Here is a 17,965-nt window from a genome sequence, read left to right as displayed (position 1 = left end):
ATTCAGGTATGTATCCATTTTTTTTAACATTAGTACAATCGTTAAAGAGGTAAAGCTTTTCATTCCATCTTTGGAATTTTTTTTGCTGTATTTGTTATTCAAGGGTTAGTTAACATACACGTATAACAGTAGTCTTGTATAAAACAATGAAATCTGTAGAGAGATTGATGTACATGTATATCACACATGATTTACATACCCTAATGTGCAGACAAAAACCTGTAAGATAATAAATACCAATGTTATGGAGACAACAAAAAATGTTTATGCTGTTACTTACTTCTTTCGTTTCTTTTTCTTTTTCACTTTTTTCTCTAACTCTTTCTTTTCATCTTCCAATTGTTTGTCTACCTCAGCTTCTGTGTCTGCTTGCGTACTAATTCCTGTGTCTACTGTAAAACAAGACATGCATAATCATTGATTTCTCTGTCTTTAAGTTAAACAAACAACATTTGATTGATTTTTATTCATTTAACCTGCAGTGGCAAATATTGAAAAATATGCATGATGAGAACAATTTAATTAATATATATATCAAGGAGTCTGGTTTGGCAAAGTTGATTAACCAGGGTGAAGGGCAGGAAATTTGACCATGGCTGAAAAAAGTGGATGATTTCAACCGGGACTATTTTTTCATCCAGCAGGCCACCAAGGGACATTATGAATTGTTACAAATTTTTATTACATGCACAGTGAATCACAATTTGCAAATATCAAACATCAGTTTTATCATTTAACAGACAAAAGTGTGCTTGTAAGTTATACATCATACACAGCCACTTTTACATAGGTCATTACTGTCAAAAAGAAGAAGTTCATGAAACCATATATAGGTATATACACTACATGATATACTATAATATTATTAATTCGTATATTTTAACAAATTTGATTCGTTTAGGGATAGTCACATGTTAAACTATATTTTCGAAGGTAGAGAGAAAACGGCGGATAGCAAAATGTATATTGACCGTCAAAAAGCATATCGCACGGTTATTTTGTAGAATATTTAAAAACCGATATACTTTGTGACGTCATGTAATGAATTTCAGGATATTGTTTAACGTTTTGAAACACATGATCTCTGATTATTTGACGAAAAAAATGTTCAAATACATAAGATGTAAAAAAAAAAAAAAAAAGTAAATGAAATAACAACTAATATGTTGTTATTGTCAAGGAAACAATGTAATATCTATAAAGTTCCAACAAACCTAAATGACGATTTTGATACAAATATGGTCGGAAATTAATAATATAACAAATATAGCCTTTGTATGAGGTCAATACAGAATATATCGACCTCATACAAAGGCTATATTTGTATAATACTAGAGTCCCCAATCACAAGACTTAAGGTGGTATGGGAGTCTAAAATAAAAATGATAGAATTTGTTCATACTTTGCCAAAACGTAGTATCTATTGATATATATGTTGAAAAATGTTATAAAAATGATAGGTCACCGCGCATTTTCTCAGGCTACAGGGCGTGACAAAATGACACATTTTGTATGGATTATACAGGAAAAAACACAACTTTGTGATTAGAAACTAAACAAAATGATAGAATTGTTAAATACTTAAGGAAAAGATAGCTTTCAGACAATGCTTTGAGAATATCAAAAGAAAAGATAGGGTCACCGTACGTTTTTTCCGGCTAAAATACAAAATAGGAAAATTCCATGTAGAATCCTTCAGAAAATGCACCGTTTTAGAGTTACCTCCCCTTAAAATGCCAATTTAATTTATTTTTAAGAACAACCAAAAGTAATCATCATTTGCAAAAATATCAATATTTATAACTTATATTCTTATAAATTGATTCTTTTAAATGAAAATTCACTTTAAATATCTGCATTCCTGCATCAAATTTTGCTAACTTGATAGAAAATCTTGACCTTTGGTTCTCTGTTTTTTACAATCCAAGATGGAGGAAGACACCCATACCACCTTAACCCTTTCGCCGATGAGTCCCGGTTTACCGGGATTCACGCTTCAGACAGCTGACGACGAGTCCCGTTTTACCGGGATCGGAATACCTCTTTTATGTTTCCCGCTTAAAACAGTACAAACATGAGTTATCTTTCTTTGATGGAATACCCGGATGAAAGTGTAAACATGACGCTTCCGTTTGTTGAAAACCGAGTCAAAATCAGAGGAAATTTACGGAATTTACGAGAATTTGAAATGAGGGAACATTTTTTTGGAAAGAATATGGAAGAATTGAAGCCAAACTAGTATACTTTTTTGACATAAAATGTCGTTTTAAGTACAAAACACTTGAAATGGACATCGTTCAGTGTGAGGAATTTGTACAGCCTCATAAAAAAATTTTAAATTTTGCCATTTTGGGTTAAAAAATTACGATTTGGGGTCAAAGAGCAGAATTTTGAGAATTTCACCTAGAAAATGCCGAAAATTTGAAAATTTGAATATTTTAAGAAGAAAAAATTATTAAAACATGAATAAAACTGTGAACATGGTGTTAGTTAATGAAATAAATACACAAATAACTACAAACAAGTTTTTATTGACATTTATTATGAAGATCTCCCAATTGAGTAATAGTAGCCAGGGAAGCCATCGTCTCAGAGTAGCTTCTGTCTGGGCAGCAATCGGTGAAAGGGTTAAACTGAATACACTCAATACAGTCTTATATTTATCATAAGACGCTATACATGTCATGATTAGACAAAAGCCACAAGGCATTCAAGACGGCAGGACTACAGCCCATATAAAAAAAAAGAGCTGAAGGATGAAATGTCTGTTCAACTCTTGAATACTGAATAATTTCCTATTATTCAGGCAAGTATGTTTTATTACAGATGTATTGATTTGAAGGGGATGTGTCCATTCAATGGCATCTTAAACTACATATATTGCAATATAAAACAGCATGTGTATTTCATGTTACATTTACATTTGTATAATGAACAGATGATTACAATGCATTATATATGACATTAATTTCCCACCCTCATATCCTCGTCAATCTTATCCAGGTTTAATTCTGTTGCACAACTACTTGGTGTATTCTATATGCTATAAATTGATGATAAGGATTCCCAACAATGGTTATAAGTTGTACACCTGAATTGTCTTATACTAAATCAAATAAACATGCACACTTTGAGTAAAATATTACTGTTGACATGCAATTACTTACAACATCAGATATTTTATCAAAGAATTCAGTTAATAAATGACTCCTCTGCCAATAATTTATTAAAAACCATGACCAAGCATTTAATATATATATAATATAAGTAATCCAGTAAGCTTTGTTGTTGTAATCCTTTCTTTATACATCATATCATAAATACTTATTACCTGCCATATATTTTGGGGTCTATAGGTGACATATTTTAGGGTCTATAGGTGACATATTTTGGGGTCTATAGGTGACATATTTTGAGGTCTATAGGTGACATATTTTAGTCCCATCGACATAGTTAACCTTGGGCTCAAATATGAAATACATCGAAATTTGAAATGTTCACTCACTGCAACAGTAATCAGACATTGAATTCATTTGGAAAAAAATGGCTGTTATACATTTATAGATTCTATATTGTTTTCGACTTTTGAAAAACGTTAAAAATTGTTCTTAATATTAATTTTCCACCACCAAGTTCTGAAACCTTGGATTTAGTTATCCAGTAATAAGACTATTTCTTAACTTATGAAATGCATCATGGAAGTTGTTGTTCCTATAGGAGTAGAAAATTTCGGCTACAACTTGCCCTAGATACAGACCCTTACAGACAGGACTCCTGTCACAGGAGTGGACACACTGAAATGTCTAACCCCTGCTTTACTCATTATGACAGAATATAATGTGACACCATACATTGTAGGTACTATAGGACTGAAATTTCAGACATTAAGGCATCTATCTGTGCAATGTCTACCAGATAAGGACTTATTCAGCTCTTATCAACTTTTAAATTACAAAGAGCAAGCATCCCTTCATTTATAATTTCAGTAGTGATTTCCTTTATAGAATTTAAGTAATAGTAAAAATTGGACTTGATGTTGTTGGCAGTTGTTATGGATTGACATTAACATCTGACTTAAAAAGTACTTGATGACATAACCATGTTTTTGTAAGCAAAGCTTTGAAATCATAAAACATTTAATAGTGATTTTATTTGTACAAAACAATAAACATTGCTCTTCAATGCTCTTAGGTCTAAACAATATTATAATATATGTTGCCAAAAAAGTTAATGATCTTCAATAAAATCATTTTATGGCAACATACAACTTAGGTTTTTGTAGTCCCTTGTGATATCAAGAGTATTATTAGTGTATCATTTCCCTATAAAAGTTTGGCATCAATTTGCACTTTACTAGAAATCTTAAAGTATGTTGTTGTTGATTTTATCTCTGTTTGCTATATATGGGAAGTAAAAGTTGCTATGTTTTGGACACATAACATACTCAGATTAAAATCCAATTGATGCATCGTTTTCAGGACAAGATCTATTTTGAGAAAAATGGACATAAGACAGATGCCAAATGATGAGCTAAAAATGTTGACCATTCAAGTTTCTTACCCTACCTGAACTAAAATTAACAAAAACTTACTGATAGTCATGGCAATCCTTAAATCCTAATTTTAACAAGCTTTCTTTTTCATACTTTACAACCACATTTGCCCACGTTTGCCCATTTCAAACACTCAAAACACATACCGGTAAATTGATGAGTAAATTATACCACTTTGTGTATAAAATTTATAATTCATATCAATATTGAACATTCTGCATACAAAGGGGACATTAGTTTATTCTATTATATTAAACTGTCTTAAGTAAATAAAACAGAAAGAAATCAATGGCAGCTTATGCTTAAAGTTTATTTAATATTTCAATATGAAGTTGAACCGAGCATAGGATAGTTTCATGATTTATCTAAAAACTATTAAAATTCAATTTTAATTTCAATTTTAATAAGACATACTAAAGGATTAAGATCACACAAACAAATACTGTGGATTTTTGGTACAAGCTGGTAATATGAACTGGAAATTAAACACACTAAAGTTCTTAACAAATTTTTTAAGAGCGTTTTAAATTATTGCTGCAGAGTGCAAAAAACTATTTCAGAATGATGGTACATGTACTTCAAAGTTTAAGTAATAATTTTGAATTTTGGTGCAATCAGTCATTATAATATTGAGTGAGAAATAAATCTCCTACATTAACTTGTCTAACAGGATATAGAGGTAATTATATCCCTTGTTCATTGATTATGGGACCACGTTATGTCAACTTATTACGTAACACACTTTTTAACCAAAATGAGCAAAAATGAAAATAAGGAGATGTGTCATGTGGTATGATTGCCAATGATATATATAAATATCCACCAAATTTCAAATGGAGTGAATGTAAGCATTTATAGGCAACTGTATTATGTAAAGACAGCTATTTAGGCCCAGACAGATAATTAAAATGTCAATTTAGTGTAATGTACAAAGAATTGAACTACGAATATAATAGCAAGCACAGCCATCTTAAACTAAGCCAGTTCATAAAGCAACATGTGCATGACAAAAAGACCCAGCAAATTGGTTTGATGTTCAGATACCAAAAATAGTTTAGACACTTGTTTCCAGAGCATAATCCCCCATTCAGGGGAGGTAACTGTTTCATTGACATAATCTTCTTATTATATGTAAGTGATAAACTTACTGTCAGCTTCGCCTTCATCATCCTCATCCTCTGGAAACTGTTGTATAAGGGTAGAAGCTCCATCCATCAAGGATAGTGTTGCCTGTCCTCCACCATTATCATATCCTGAATCCTCCCCTTCTTCTCCATCACTGTCATCACTAGAACTACTGCTACTATCATCATCAGCTCCCCGTGCAGTTGTATCTCCATCAGAGGGATAATCCTCCGAATCCTTGTTACTCATGATGACCGACTTAGACAGCAGATATTAACCTGTCAACAAAACAAAGTAACTTCTATTACATCAATTTACAAACATATTGCTTGATCATGTTGATAAATTAATAAAATTGAGAATGGAAATGGGGAATGTGTCAAAGAGACAACAACCCGACCAAATAAAAAACAACAGCAGAGGGTCACCAACAGGTCTTCAATGTAGCGAGAAATTCCCGCACCCGGAGGCGTCCTTCAGCTGGCCCCTAAACAAATATATACTAGTCCAGTGATAATGAACGCCATACTAATTTCCAAATTGTACACAAGAAACTAAAATTAAAATAATACAAGACTAACAAAGGCCAGAGGCTCCTGACTTGGGACAGGCGCAAAAATGCGGCGGGGTTAAACATGTTTGTGAGATCTCAACCCTCCCCCTATACCTCTAACCAATGTAGTAAAGTAAACGCATAACAATACGCACATTAAAATTCAGTTCAAGAGAAATCCGAGTCTGATGTCAGAAGATGTAACCAAAGAAAATAAACATAATGACAATAATACATAAATAACAACAGACTACTAGCAGTTAACTGACATGCCAGCTCCAGACTCAATTAAACTGACTGAAAGATTATAATTTCATCATATGAACATCAGGCACAATCCTTCCCGTTAGGGGTTTAGTATCATACCATCATAACATATATGAGAAGAACATAACCCGTGTCATGCCAACAACTGTTTTTAGAATAAATGTGTTTAGTTCCGATGCAAAGACCTTATCAGTGACTCAATATTAACGCCAAAATATGCAATCTTTAATGACTTGACAACAGTATCGTAATTATATCCCTTCTTAATAAGTCTATTCAAAGGTTTTGTAAGTTTCTGAGGTGAATACTGACACCTTTGTGCTTTATAAAGAATATTACCATAAAAAATTGGATGTGAAATACCTGAACGTATTAGAAGTCTGCATGTTGAGCTATATTTACGAATGATGTCTTTATACCTTTATAAGGCTATTTCTGAAGACATCTGGTAGTGGTTTTTTTTTTACAGATTAATTTTTTAAATCTTGACCTTTCAAATGCAAAGAATCCATATCTATACAAATAACCTCATTATTGATAAAGTTGTTTTTTATCATTAGAAAACATACAAACACTCTAGTCTACAAAACACTCTAGTCTACAAACCACTCTAGTCTACATTTGTTTTATATCACATTTTTCTGATTACATATACTAATATATATATTCACAAATGCAGGCTAAGGTCATATCTAGAATATTCAAAATCCCAAAAATCAGAATACTGCATTATAATCTTCATCAGAGCCACTGTTATTATTATAATGATAAATCTTAATTTTTTTCTTATGAAATATTAAAACATTTCATAAACTTTTTTCTGATTACATATATACTAATATATATTCATTAAATAAAATAATAAAATAAGTAAAAAGTTAACAGTTCCATTCTATCGATTTCATCCTTCCATTGGGACTCGTCAGGATAACTGATGTAGTGTCGTTATAGGCGACATCGTTAAGGAGGTTTGTAATATATATATTCACAAATGCAGGCTAAGGTCATATCTAGAATATTTAAAATCCCAAAAATAGGAATACTGCATTATATATTTTTTCCAAATTATAAATTGTGCATTTTAATCTTCATCAGAGCCACTGTTATTAATATAATGATAAATCTTAATTTTTTTCTTATCAAATATTAAAACATTTCATAAACTATGAAGACCTACTCAGAAACCAGAAGACCATTTTCTTTTTAATAAATCTTTTAAAAATTACAATGATATAGGTACTGAATCTTTCCAAACACACTTGTACATTTTTAAAGAGTAAAAGAATGGTTATATACAGAAAATTGAACCCATGATGTTTCATCACTGGATACAGTGATCTAAACTCACAGTCAATTTGATCACTAACAAATAAATATGGAAAAAATCCTCAATTAATCAATGGCAAGTGATAGGAGATTAAGAATAGATTAAAAGAAAAGATCATGGAAAGGCTATAACCTTTCATAAAATACTATGCTGACAGGCTCCAAGGAATTATTCATACAATCAATTTTCAATAACAAGTCATGGAATAGATATTGCATTGGAAGTGTTAATCGTACAGGCATGATCATAACAGATTGTAAAGCAATGTCTAAACTATACACTGACATGACTGAATTTACAATGAAATCTTCTAAATGTTTTATTCCACATTAGTCTTGAACTCATATTTTTCAGGTTCACATTTGTTTAAAATAATGCACATAACAATGTATTTTCTCTTAACAGCCTTCTAAATGTAATATGAAATACAATTATCCCCTTTAGGCCAGGATTTTTTAATATGTTGGTTTACGGATCTGCCAACCCGATTTTGCTGATTTCCAGAATAAAAATAAAATTGACTTTTCATGCTTTTTTATTGCCGACCCTAAAAAATGCGTTATCCCTGAAAAATAATTAAATTATTCTTTTTTTTTTAAAACAAAATGCAATAATCACTATTAGTTTACACTTTCACACATATCCTTTGTCATTTTAAATTCACAAAAGACTCAGATCTATAACTAAATAATAAATAAATCATTCATGGTCTTTTATTGATTTTTCCCATGAAGTAAAACAATAAGACAGAAATTAAACTTTAATGAGATACTGTGGTGAATAGAATTTTTTAAACAGACTTATTAATATTTCAATTTGAGAAATTCTGTTTCCAAATAACACAGATGCCCTTTTCAGGATTAATCTTCACCATGAACATAGAAAGCCAAATATTATATTTGGAAGCCACGGTTGTACAAGAACCAAAACTGTTCAAGATCTACATGACCAAAAAGGACCTAGAAATAATAGACTCTTCCATCTACATGATCTAAGGTCAACTTTCCTAAGGGAGTTGAAATCTTATTTAAAGTTATTTTACAAAAGGTTTTTATAAATCATTGAAAATAAAGTTATCTTTAGATGTATGATGATAAACCTTTAGCGTTGCCACTCAAATTCTTGGGTTCTTAACTTTCAAATTTGTATATACTGACCGTAACACTTATAATGTTCATGACTCTAGGCTAGTATAGACTTTTAATGTACAAAATGTATGTTATAAAATTGAGAATGGAATTGGGAATGTGTCAAAGAGACAACAACCAACCAAATCGCAGAAAACAGCTCAAGGAAACCAATGGGTCTTCAACACCGCGCGAAAATCCTGCTCCTGAAGTCAAGTAATCTTCAAACTTTACTAATAATCATAAATTAAAACCTACTCATATCAAATAAATGACAACTCTTTATAAAATGAAATATTCCAGTCAAAGACCTAAGTGTTTATTTGGTTAAGTTAAGATTAATACTCTCATGCCAGCTATGGTAAACACCACCTATCTCTCTAATTGTGTTTGTCCCTCAGAATTATCAATCTCACCTCTATATTTATACTATTAATACACAATTTATGATTATTTGATATGACATTTCATGAAAGAAGTTATCGTTGACAAAACTTTCCAATCCCTTTCCTGATCACCATGAAATTAGGTATACCTACTTATTTCTTATAAAAGACTTAGGCACGGAATGTGGTTGACAATACAATGTCAACCTAGCTATCTTAAAAATTCTTTAACAAACTTAGTTAATTTATAATCTGGCATCTTGATGAAATACTGTGTGAATCTGAGAAAATTGTCATTTCTTCTCAAATGTTGAGGCAAGTTGAATAAAAGGTCATTTTTTACATTAAATTGGTCAGGCTATATTTTTGTTTTCAATTGGCAATTAAACAAATATAATTTTGAATAATTTATTTCATTAAACAATCCTTACTTTGAACTTATTGATGATAAGTCATAAATATAAACCGCTATATATGGCACTGATGTGAGAAATCTTTTTTTCACAAATAAATCAAAATCAAAATTCACAAACAACAAATGAACAATCATCTCATGTACTGCATGTACATCTTAAGTGTAAAATTTATCATAAGTCTTAAAAATTCCTTATATTTCGAGACAATGCATGGTTATTCTTTATATACTGCAACTCTCATAACTGTTCTAAATGAAGTATTTTTGGTAAAAAGTACTAAAAACCATCATTTCTTAATTTTGAGCGCAAGACGTAAAATTTCCGAAAACCTGCATGTTTTACTGACGTCATAAATAAAACTCTACAGAAACGCATTGTCAACGTCATAAACAAGGTGATATACGGTCAGTGACTGTATATCACATATGAATATAGGGTCAATGCAATTTGACTGCTCAAAGAGCACAGTATCAGTATATATATATGGATAATAATATGGTTGAAGCAAACATTGACTTTTATGGGGGTTTTTTTCTGCATACAGAATTGTATGATCTGTACATGTGGAAACATTATGTATTAGATGCATATTGAGTCTGAATAGGTGTATCTAGTTTACACCAAGATTATTATTATCAATGCAAATGATACATGTAGTTTTCAATAATTTAGAAGGGGTCTGTCTTTCAGGGATTTGACCATATGTTATTGAAATGCATGATAAATGCAGGAAATCCAATTTCATTTAACATAATGGTGAAGGTATAATTATGATGTTAGTATTACTCTCTTATAACACAGGTTTTTCATGTGACATCATCAGATATAATTCTCAAAAGCTTGCAAAATGATCAAATGACAAAATAATGCTATTTGTTAATACTGTAAAACAGTGAATTTTTCGCTAGTTAAAAAATAACGTGAATATAAATTGTCCCGCATCTGTAAATCTTGGGAGCTTTCCTCATTTAACTTCAACAGACAAATTTGAAAATCAATGTGAAATGAAATCGGCGTCAAATGGGCAAGTAAGGACTAAACGTGAAATAAAGTTTCCTGCTAAAATTAGTTGGTTTACAGTTATTTGATTTGCACAAGAAAAGATGTCATGTGATAACTAATGAGAAGCTTTAAATAGATTTTTAATGAATTAAAAGTTAAACATATGAATATGAATATGAACTAATATCATCTATCCATAAACTAGTCTGACACTAAATTTAAAGAGTTACCTGTTATGTTTAGGGAAAAGCATTTTTTCACTTTTTTTCAGTTTATCTCAACATAAAATATTATCCAGGAACCATGATTATTTTATGATCACCAATCTTACAAATATTTAATCCAAAAGTTATAAATTCACTGGTCTACCACGATATTATCCAAAGAGAAAATAAAACACTTCAACAGTATATGATATACTTTAAATACGGTTTTCTGGCTACTTCTAAACCTTCAACAACTTCAAATATTGATATTTGTTAATGTGATGTTTATATTGACATTTCTGTTGATAAAAATGGTCTGAACAAAATTGACTTGTTATATTTACAGACTACACACAGAGGACAAGTTTTTCATCCAAGTTATACTATAATAGGTCTATATACATGTGTTAACATTATTGATCATATATTCCCAGCCTTTTATTGTTCCACCATAGAGACTTTAAATAAAGAGGGTTTACCATGTTCTGTTAACCAAGAGATTATTATATTCATGGAACAATGATCACTATAGGTATACTGCATATTTAATTGGAAAAATTCCAGCATGAACAAAAATAATATATGTAAAGACAATAAGAAGTTTAAACTGAACAGAATTAGTTTTGTTAATTTATATTCAATAAAAAGATTTAACTTTTAGAATGAGAGGTCACTGCCAAACACAAATGAGGCAAAACTGAATTGTATATCTTTGTGAAACCTTAGAGTCAACAATTATAAGCAAAAACTAAGAACAAAACAGGTCTTTAATAATTAACTTTGGTAATTGAATAAAACAATTGACAGGAAATATAAGCTACCTAAAAAAAGTACTTTCTTGTTGTTTATGGATATCAGATACTACAAGTAGTATGCTTTATTAATATAGATATGATAAACTAGGTTAAGTTATGGTCAGTGGGTTATACTTAACATTCATGTTTTGTAAGAGAGATAAAGTCAATCAACTTAGATTATATTCTTACAATTGCATTTGAAAGTTACCTATTAAAAAAAATATCAAAGTACTGAAGAACTGAACAACGGATGACCATGATGACAGCAAGTTCTTGTGGTTGGTCAAAAGCACTTGTCACAGAAAAAAATCAAATCTCTATACCTGAAACTGAGGTTAATGTACAGAGATATGTTTTTTTTTTAGACAATTTTGTGCGTAGATGATGAATAAATGACACAAATCAGTATACACTGGTTTGTTGTTATATATATTATATTAATATACCGGTAAGTACAGTTACATGTATATATATAATTTTCATCCATTTGTATAGTATTCTATTCTACTATTCTAATAATATATAGTGCAGTGCAAGAGCATGGTGGACTCTCTTCTGTAAAAATCTGATTTTTCTAAAAGATTGGATAGGAGTAGGCATTCATATTTTCCTGCAAAAACAATTACTTTAATATAGTTACTGGTCCTTGCCTGAAATGTTGCAAAAAAATCTTGAGATATTCTTCTGCATGCTTTAACACAATTTTTTCAGTACATGTACATAGATATTATCAATGATTTTTTACTTAACGTGAATTAAGGAATAAAACGTTGCATGTTCTAATAATGTAATCGATCTAATAATGCCCAAGTATACAAGTGACACATCACAAAGTCTTGACGTTACAATATAAGACATAAGTGACGTTCCCGCGTTGGGGGCCGCAAATGATAAAATTCAATATAAAATACGATCTCTAATTTGAATATGAAATTTCAAATTAATAATATTCACGCTTGAAAATTAAAGTCTCTTTGTATAGAAAATAATTACTGTCTCTGTATAGTGGTATTAAAATTTGACACATTAACACTTTAATTACGATTCACAGTTCATATAAAAAGGGGTAGTTAACAGTTCACATCTTTCTTTCATCATCTCGATTTGATTGTAGATTCATCCTCACCAGCTTTTAATCTTGCTTTACGTCTTGGACGGTCGAATGTCTTGTACGGTACTTTGTTCGCACGCATCTTTTTTTTTCTAACTCGGTGGTGCGGTATGTATTGTTTTGTTTTTCTGTTACTTCCCTCGTTATCAATTCTTCGAACGAAACTTCTTTGCTCTTTGTTTTTTATTGTATTGTCATAACCTTTCACGATACTTGTTTCCTTTAACGGACCGGATAGAAGGTAACCTAGATTTGATTTTACTGCTGTAGGTCCATCTCCGCGGATGATTTTGTCTCCAACAAACTGCCAATAGTAATCTGCTCCTATCAAAACGTCAATTTCGAATATACTTTCGTGTTGTCAACTTTCAATTTTAGTTTCATAGCAAGATCTTCTGTTATGAACGAACGTTGCGCACCTTCATCAAACAGTATACTTGCATCAATATCTATACGATTGGACCAATGTTTATCTTGCAATGACGGCATACATGTCTAGAGTTACAGTCATTGACTAGATGCGTACCGAGACAATTGAAGCAAAGATTGCTGTGTTTTACAATTTCCATTCGTTCATTTGTGTCTGTAATCCGTGTACAGTTCACCGGTGCATGAATTTCTTGACAGTATATACATGGTCTCGCGGTTAGAACACGTTGGTTACTGTTTACATACTCGACTCTTCTTGGGGTATATGATTCAGAATTTCTCTTCCCTAAGATTCATGTGTTTCTACCAGACTTGGGGTCAATTACATTGGAATGTAATAAATTAAATTACACATTACATTGCAAAAATGATCAATTACACTAATTACACATTACACAGTTTTGGAAATGTAATTAATTAAATTACAATTACTTTACTAAAGTAATTAATTAAATTACACATTACATTTCATCATGATATTTTTTAACAATATTATACATGTACAAAATGTATATATAATAAATGTGTAAAATATTCATGTAAGCTTTCTACGAGAAACGTACATGTAGGCGTTGTTGAATAGCTTTGTCGGATACTGTAATCCTGACCTGCTTCGATAATATTAATCTCGTTCTGAATAGCTTTCCGTAAATTGGATAAAATCCATGTGTTTGATCCATGATCTCTCGCTAAATGTTGCCTTACTTTTCCGGGAAGCTTGCTCAAAATTATTGGGACTAGTAATGTGCCGTAAGTGTCTTTGCGATTGTCCTAAAGCTTCTAATCCACGTACAGATGCCTCTATGTGATCATAAAAGACATGTTTACTGGCTAAATCATTATTTGCGGGTGTGATGTCTAGCAATGCTTTCATGTGTGCTTGTATAATTTTATTCTATTGTCCGTATCTTTCTTTTAATACGTTAATTGCTTCCTTATAATAAGCGTTTGTCAATGCGAACCCATCAATAGTATGTGAAGCTTCACCTCCGAGTTGTGATTTTAAATAGTTGAATTTCTGAATATCTGGAAGATTCAGGTTAATATGTACTGCTGATTCGAAAGAATCCCAGAAAGATTGCCATTCAATAATATTTCCACTGAAATTGGGCAGTTAATTTCGGAAGGTGGTGTGTTTGATTGCTGAACGTTGACAGTGATGGTGCGATAAAACTCTGTTGCTGATTTTCAATACATGAAGTAGGAATAAAAGGTGGCGCTTCATAATTTAATGTTTGATAGGATGAAGTAGACTGCTGATTTTTATGATTATTCGAATTGTCTCAACTCTGTATGAATATACGCAAGTGTTTTAGTTTAGTTTCTAAATCTAAAGTATACTCATCTGTGTTGAGAATTTCTTCATCAATATCCTCTGCATCGATTGCACTTTTTTTTTTTTGATTCAAATCTTCCAAAAGTTTCTTCTTCTGTTCCACACTTTCAAATGTTGCTAAAAGATCTACCCTGGCTAACTCCGCTTCGTTTTTTAAATCATTGATTTTCCGTAAATGTCTTGTAACTACACTTCTGTTCGCTTTCCTAATCAATTTCAGCTTATTCAAATCCATTGGGCACGGCACCAAATGTCGGGAATACGTAAATTAAGGAATAAAACGTTGCATGTTTTAATAATGATCTAATCAATCTAATAATGCCCAAGTATACAAGTGACACGTCACAAAGTCTTGACGTTTCAATAAAAGACATAAGTGACGTTCCCGCGTTGTGTTCGCGCCGTATTTACAACAGGGTTCTCACTAAGGTGAGTCAATGAGTCCTGGACTCACCATTTTCAAAACGGGTCAGTCCAAAGATGCATCAAGACTAGATATTTTGTATAAACTGAAAACACATATCATTATTTTATAGCAAAAGTTTAAAAGTAATCTGAATTTAATCTCATTTCATTGATCTTCCAGTTCATGGACATGATGGAGACTAAAATAATACATTTAAGGTGGATCGGGACTATTCGACTGCGCATAATTTCACGCATGAATTACAATGCACACAAAAAGTGTGTGGTGTAAATTTGATATTATATTTTTAATATTTTGATTGATTAGAAATGTAAAATCATTGTACAAACACTATAAATGTCATGCCTGTTTTACTGCATGACCATTGATTTTATGTTGAAAGTCTTAAAGATAATTTTTTTTTACTAAAATCATTAAATTTACAGAAATTCAACATTTCTAAAAATCTACGACTTTAAGGTCAAGGTAAGATTAATTGTGACAGACAGACATATATATACCTTTTTTTCATGCGCAAAATAGTGTTGACCTATTGCATATACTGTAAATTCAAAAATTATTGTGTGCATTTATTATTGAGATTTTTTCATTTTAGACTAAAATCCAATTTTGAGAAAAATCCTGTTTAATTCATATAAAAGGTATCTGCATACAAGATATGACATGTATGAAGCATCCAGATCTTTTGCCTTTTGAAATTTAAAGCTTTATACAAATAGTTTACGACACCTCTGCCAGATAGTTGTACCTGTACTCATGTACATGTAAGTCTCGCATACTGTGACTTAATTAGCAGGGTAGCTTAAAAATCTAGAATTTTTTTAAAGAATTTTTTTTTAATAGATGATTTATCATTTAGGAGATAACTGTATTGTATTTTAAGCTCCGACGGCATCAATTGGGGATTTGATGGTCGCAAATTAAGTTTACTGGCGACGCGTAAGCGGAGACAGTAAATGGGTATTTGCGACCATCAAATCCCAAATTGATGTCGTTGGACCTTAAAATACAATATTGTTATCTCCATTCTAATGAAACTGACAGAAAACAACGTTGATGCCATGTAAGAAAGTGACGTTATCCAATCAAAATGAAAGTTACAAACGTTGTTGCATTAGCAATGATTAGAATAATCCATTTAATTTAAGATAATCATTAATCGGTATAAATTACAAAGTAATTTGGTATTATTGTTATGTGTTGATGTAAAATAAAATACAAGTAGCTACATGAAGCTTTATAGGAGGACCAATCACTTTACGATTGTGGCGTCAGATATTTTGTATTATGATGTCAAAATTTTACGGGAACTTGTGTGATGTCCAGTAATGGTGGACATATACAAATGTAGCTAAAAGGCTATTCGCTTATTGCTATTCGTGGCTGACCAGAGAATATGTATCGCTTGAACTATTGACGTCATACAACAATTGCTTTTCCATTGTGGCGTCAAATATTTTGTATTATGACGTCAAAATTTTACAGGGACCTGTGTGATGTGCAGCAATGGTGGACAAATAGCGATAAGGTGTATTGACATTAATGTACAGTGTCAGTGATTTTAATAAAAATTCTACATTCTATGTGTGTTGCTGTTGACAGTCACACTGGATTGTCTCTCTTGTAAATATTCAAGTCTTGTATGTACAATTTTCACTCTGGTAAACAACTCACTTGTAACTTAAAAATTCTGCCCAACTGATTCAATGTCAATGAATGATTGCCATTTGGTCAACCTTTTTGCACTAACGTCGATCTGCTGAATTATCATTGACACACCAAGAGGACTCTCATTAGTAAAAAGAAACAAATTATCGCGGTCTGTTTCCGACCTCAAAGAATGTGACATAAACTGCAGTTATCTGTAATTGAATATTGAACTATATATGACATATATAGAGTGGAGGTGTCAAAACAATCACCTCTTTCATAAACGTTACGTTTGCAAAAGCATACTCTACTTATATGAGTGAAGACTTGCCGGGTTAAATCTGAGACAAGGGCAACACTGGCTTTCATTTAAAATGCAATGTGAATGGTGGTTACCTGGAGGTAGATAAAAACACATAACTTTACGTGATTTCCAAAACACTATCCTCCATGTTGTTTAAAAATGGTGGAGGTAAATCACTCACTTTAAAATTTTCTTCTTCCGCACTATTTTTTTATAACCATTTCATAGACCAAAGTTTGGGAAATGACGGGCAATTTATGAAACTCAAACGCTTTCATAACTTTATAATTTTCTGAACATAGTTTGTTTGTTTTTGCGCGCAAGAAAACCATTTAATATTTTGAGAACGCGTATTGATATGCGTTGCTGAGTAACCCCACATAAATAAAGGGACAACTTGATTGTGCATGTATATGAAATTCGCTAAAGAGCCGGCGTCAATCATAAAAAAAGTAGCTTTTTGTTCTATGATCTTTCATTACAGTCTTATTCAAAGTAAAGATGACCAAATAAACAACATGTATGGTAAAATATCATACAGCATTGTACTGCATTATTTTTTTTATGAAAATATTAAATACGAAAAACAAAAACAGGAAAAGAGGTCCCTGCCTCAAGCACCTGTGGTATTGACTTTAAGTAAAACTGTATATTTAATTTTATTTTGAAGCATATACGAATCTTAAGAGACTAAGGCAAAAATAAATCCGACTTTGTTTGATTGCTCACCCAATCATAACAGATTTTGAGACACGGAACAACTGTCATACGTACATTACAAGTGTGAGGTTTAGCGACCTATAAAACAAGATTAAACTGTCATAGAAGTGGGAGGTTTAACTTCCTTTACAGAAAAAAAAATGTAAAGCATTATTTTCTTCAGAACATGTCTGTACCAAACCAGGACTATTATTGTTATTTTTTACTCGTTCTGGTTTTTTTTATAACGT

General features: G+C 31.4%; 1 protein-coding gene across 41 annotated transcripts in view; it reads right to left on the bottom strand.

The window, feature by feature from the left end:
• LOC139518735 (tubulin polyglutamylase ttll6-like) overlaps nucleotides 1-17,220 on the bottom strand; it is a 44,731-nt gene extending 27,511 nt beyond the window's left edge. For 33 of the 41 annotated variants that reach the window (XM_071310243.1, XM_071310242.1, XM_071310241.1 and 30 more), the window contains exons 1-3: nucleotides 17,108-17,220; nucleotides 5,701-5,955; nucleotides 281-392 (exon numbers count right to left, since the gene is read on the bottom strand). In XM_071310243.1, the coding sequence (XP_071166344.1) occupies nucleotides 281-392; nucleotides 5,701-5,926 (338 nt within the window). In that variant the 5' untranslated portion in view covers nucleotides 5,927-5,955; nucleotides 17,108-17,220. Of the gene's footprint in view, nucleotides 1-280; nucleotides 393-5,700; nucleotides 5,956-10,985; nucleotides 11,463-17,107 lie in introns of those variants that run through there. The other 8 variants (XM_071310231.1, XM_071310271.1, XM_071310245.1 and 5 more) reach the window with 3 other exon arrangements.
• Nucleotides 17,221-17,965: the final 745 nt, after the last annotated feature.

This window comes from Mytilus edulis, chromosome 4 (assembly GCF_963676685.1).
Source record: "Mytilus edulis chromosome 4, xbMytEdul2.2, whole genome shotgun sequence".
Taxonomy (NCBI): domain Eukaryota; kingdom Metazoa; phylum Mollusca; class Bivalvia; order Mytilida; family Mytilidae; genus Mytilus; species Mytilus edulis.
Note: the sequence above shows the minus strand (reverse complement) of the source record. Positions and strands in the feature narration are given on the sequence as shown.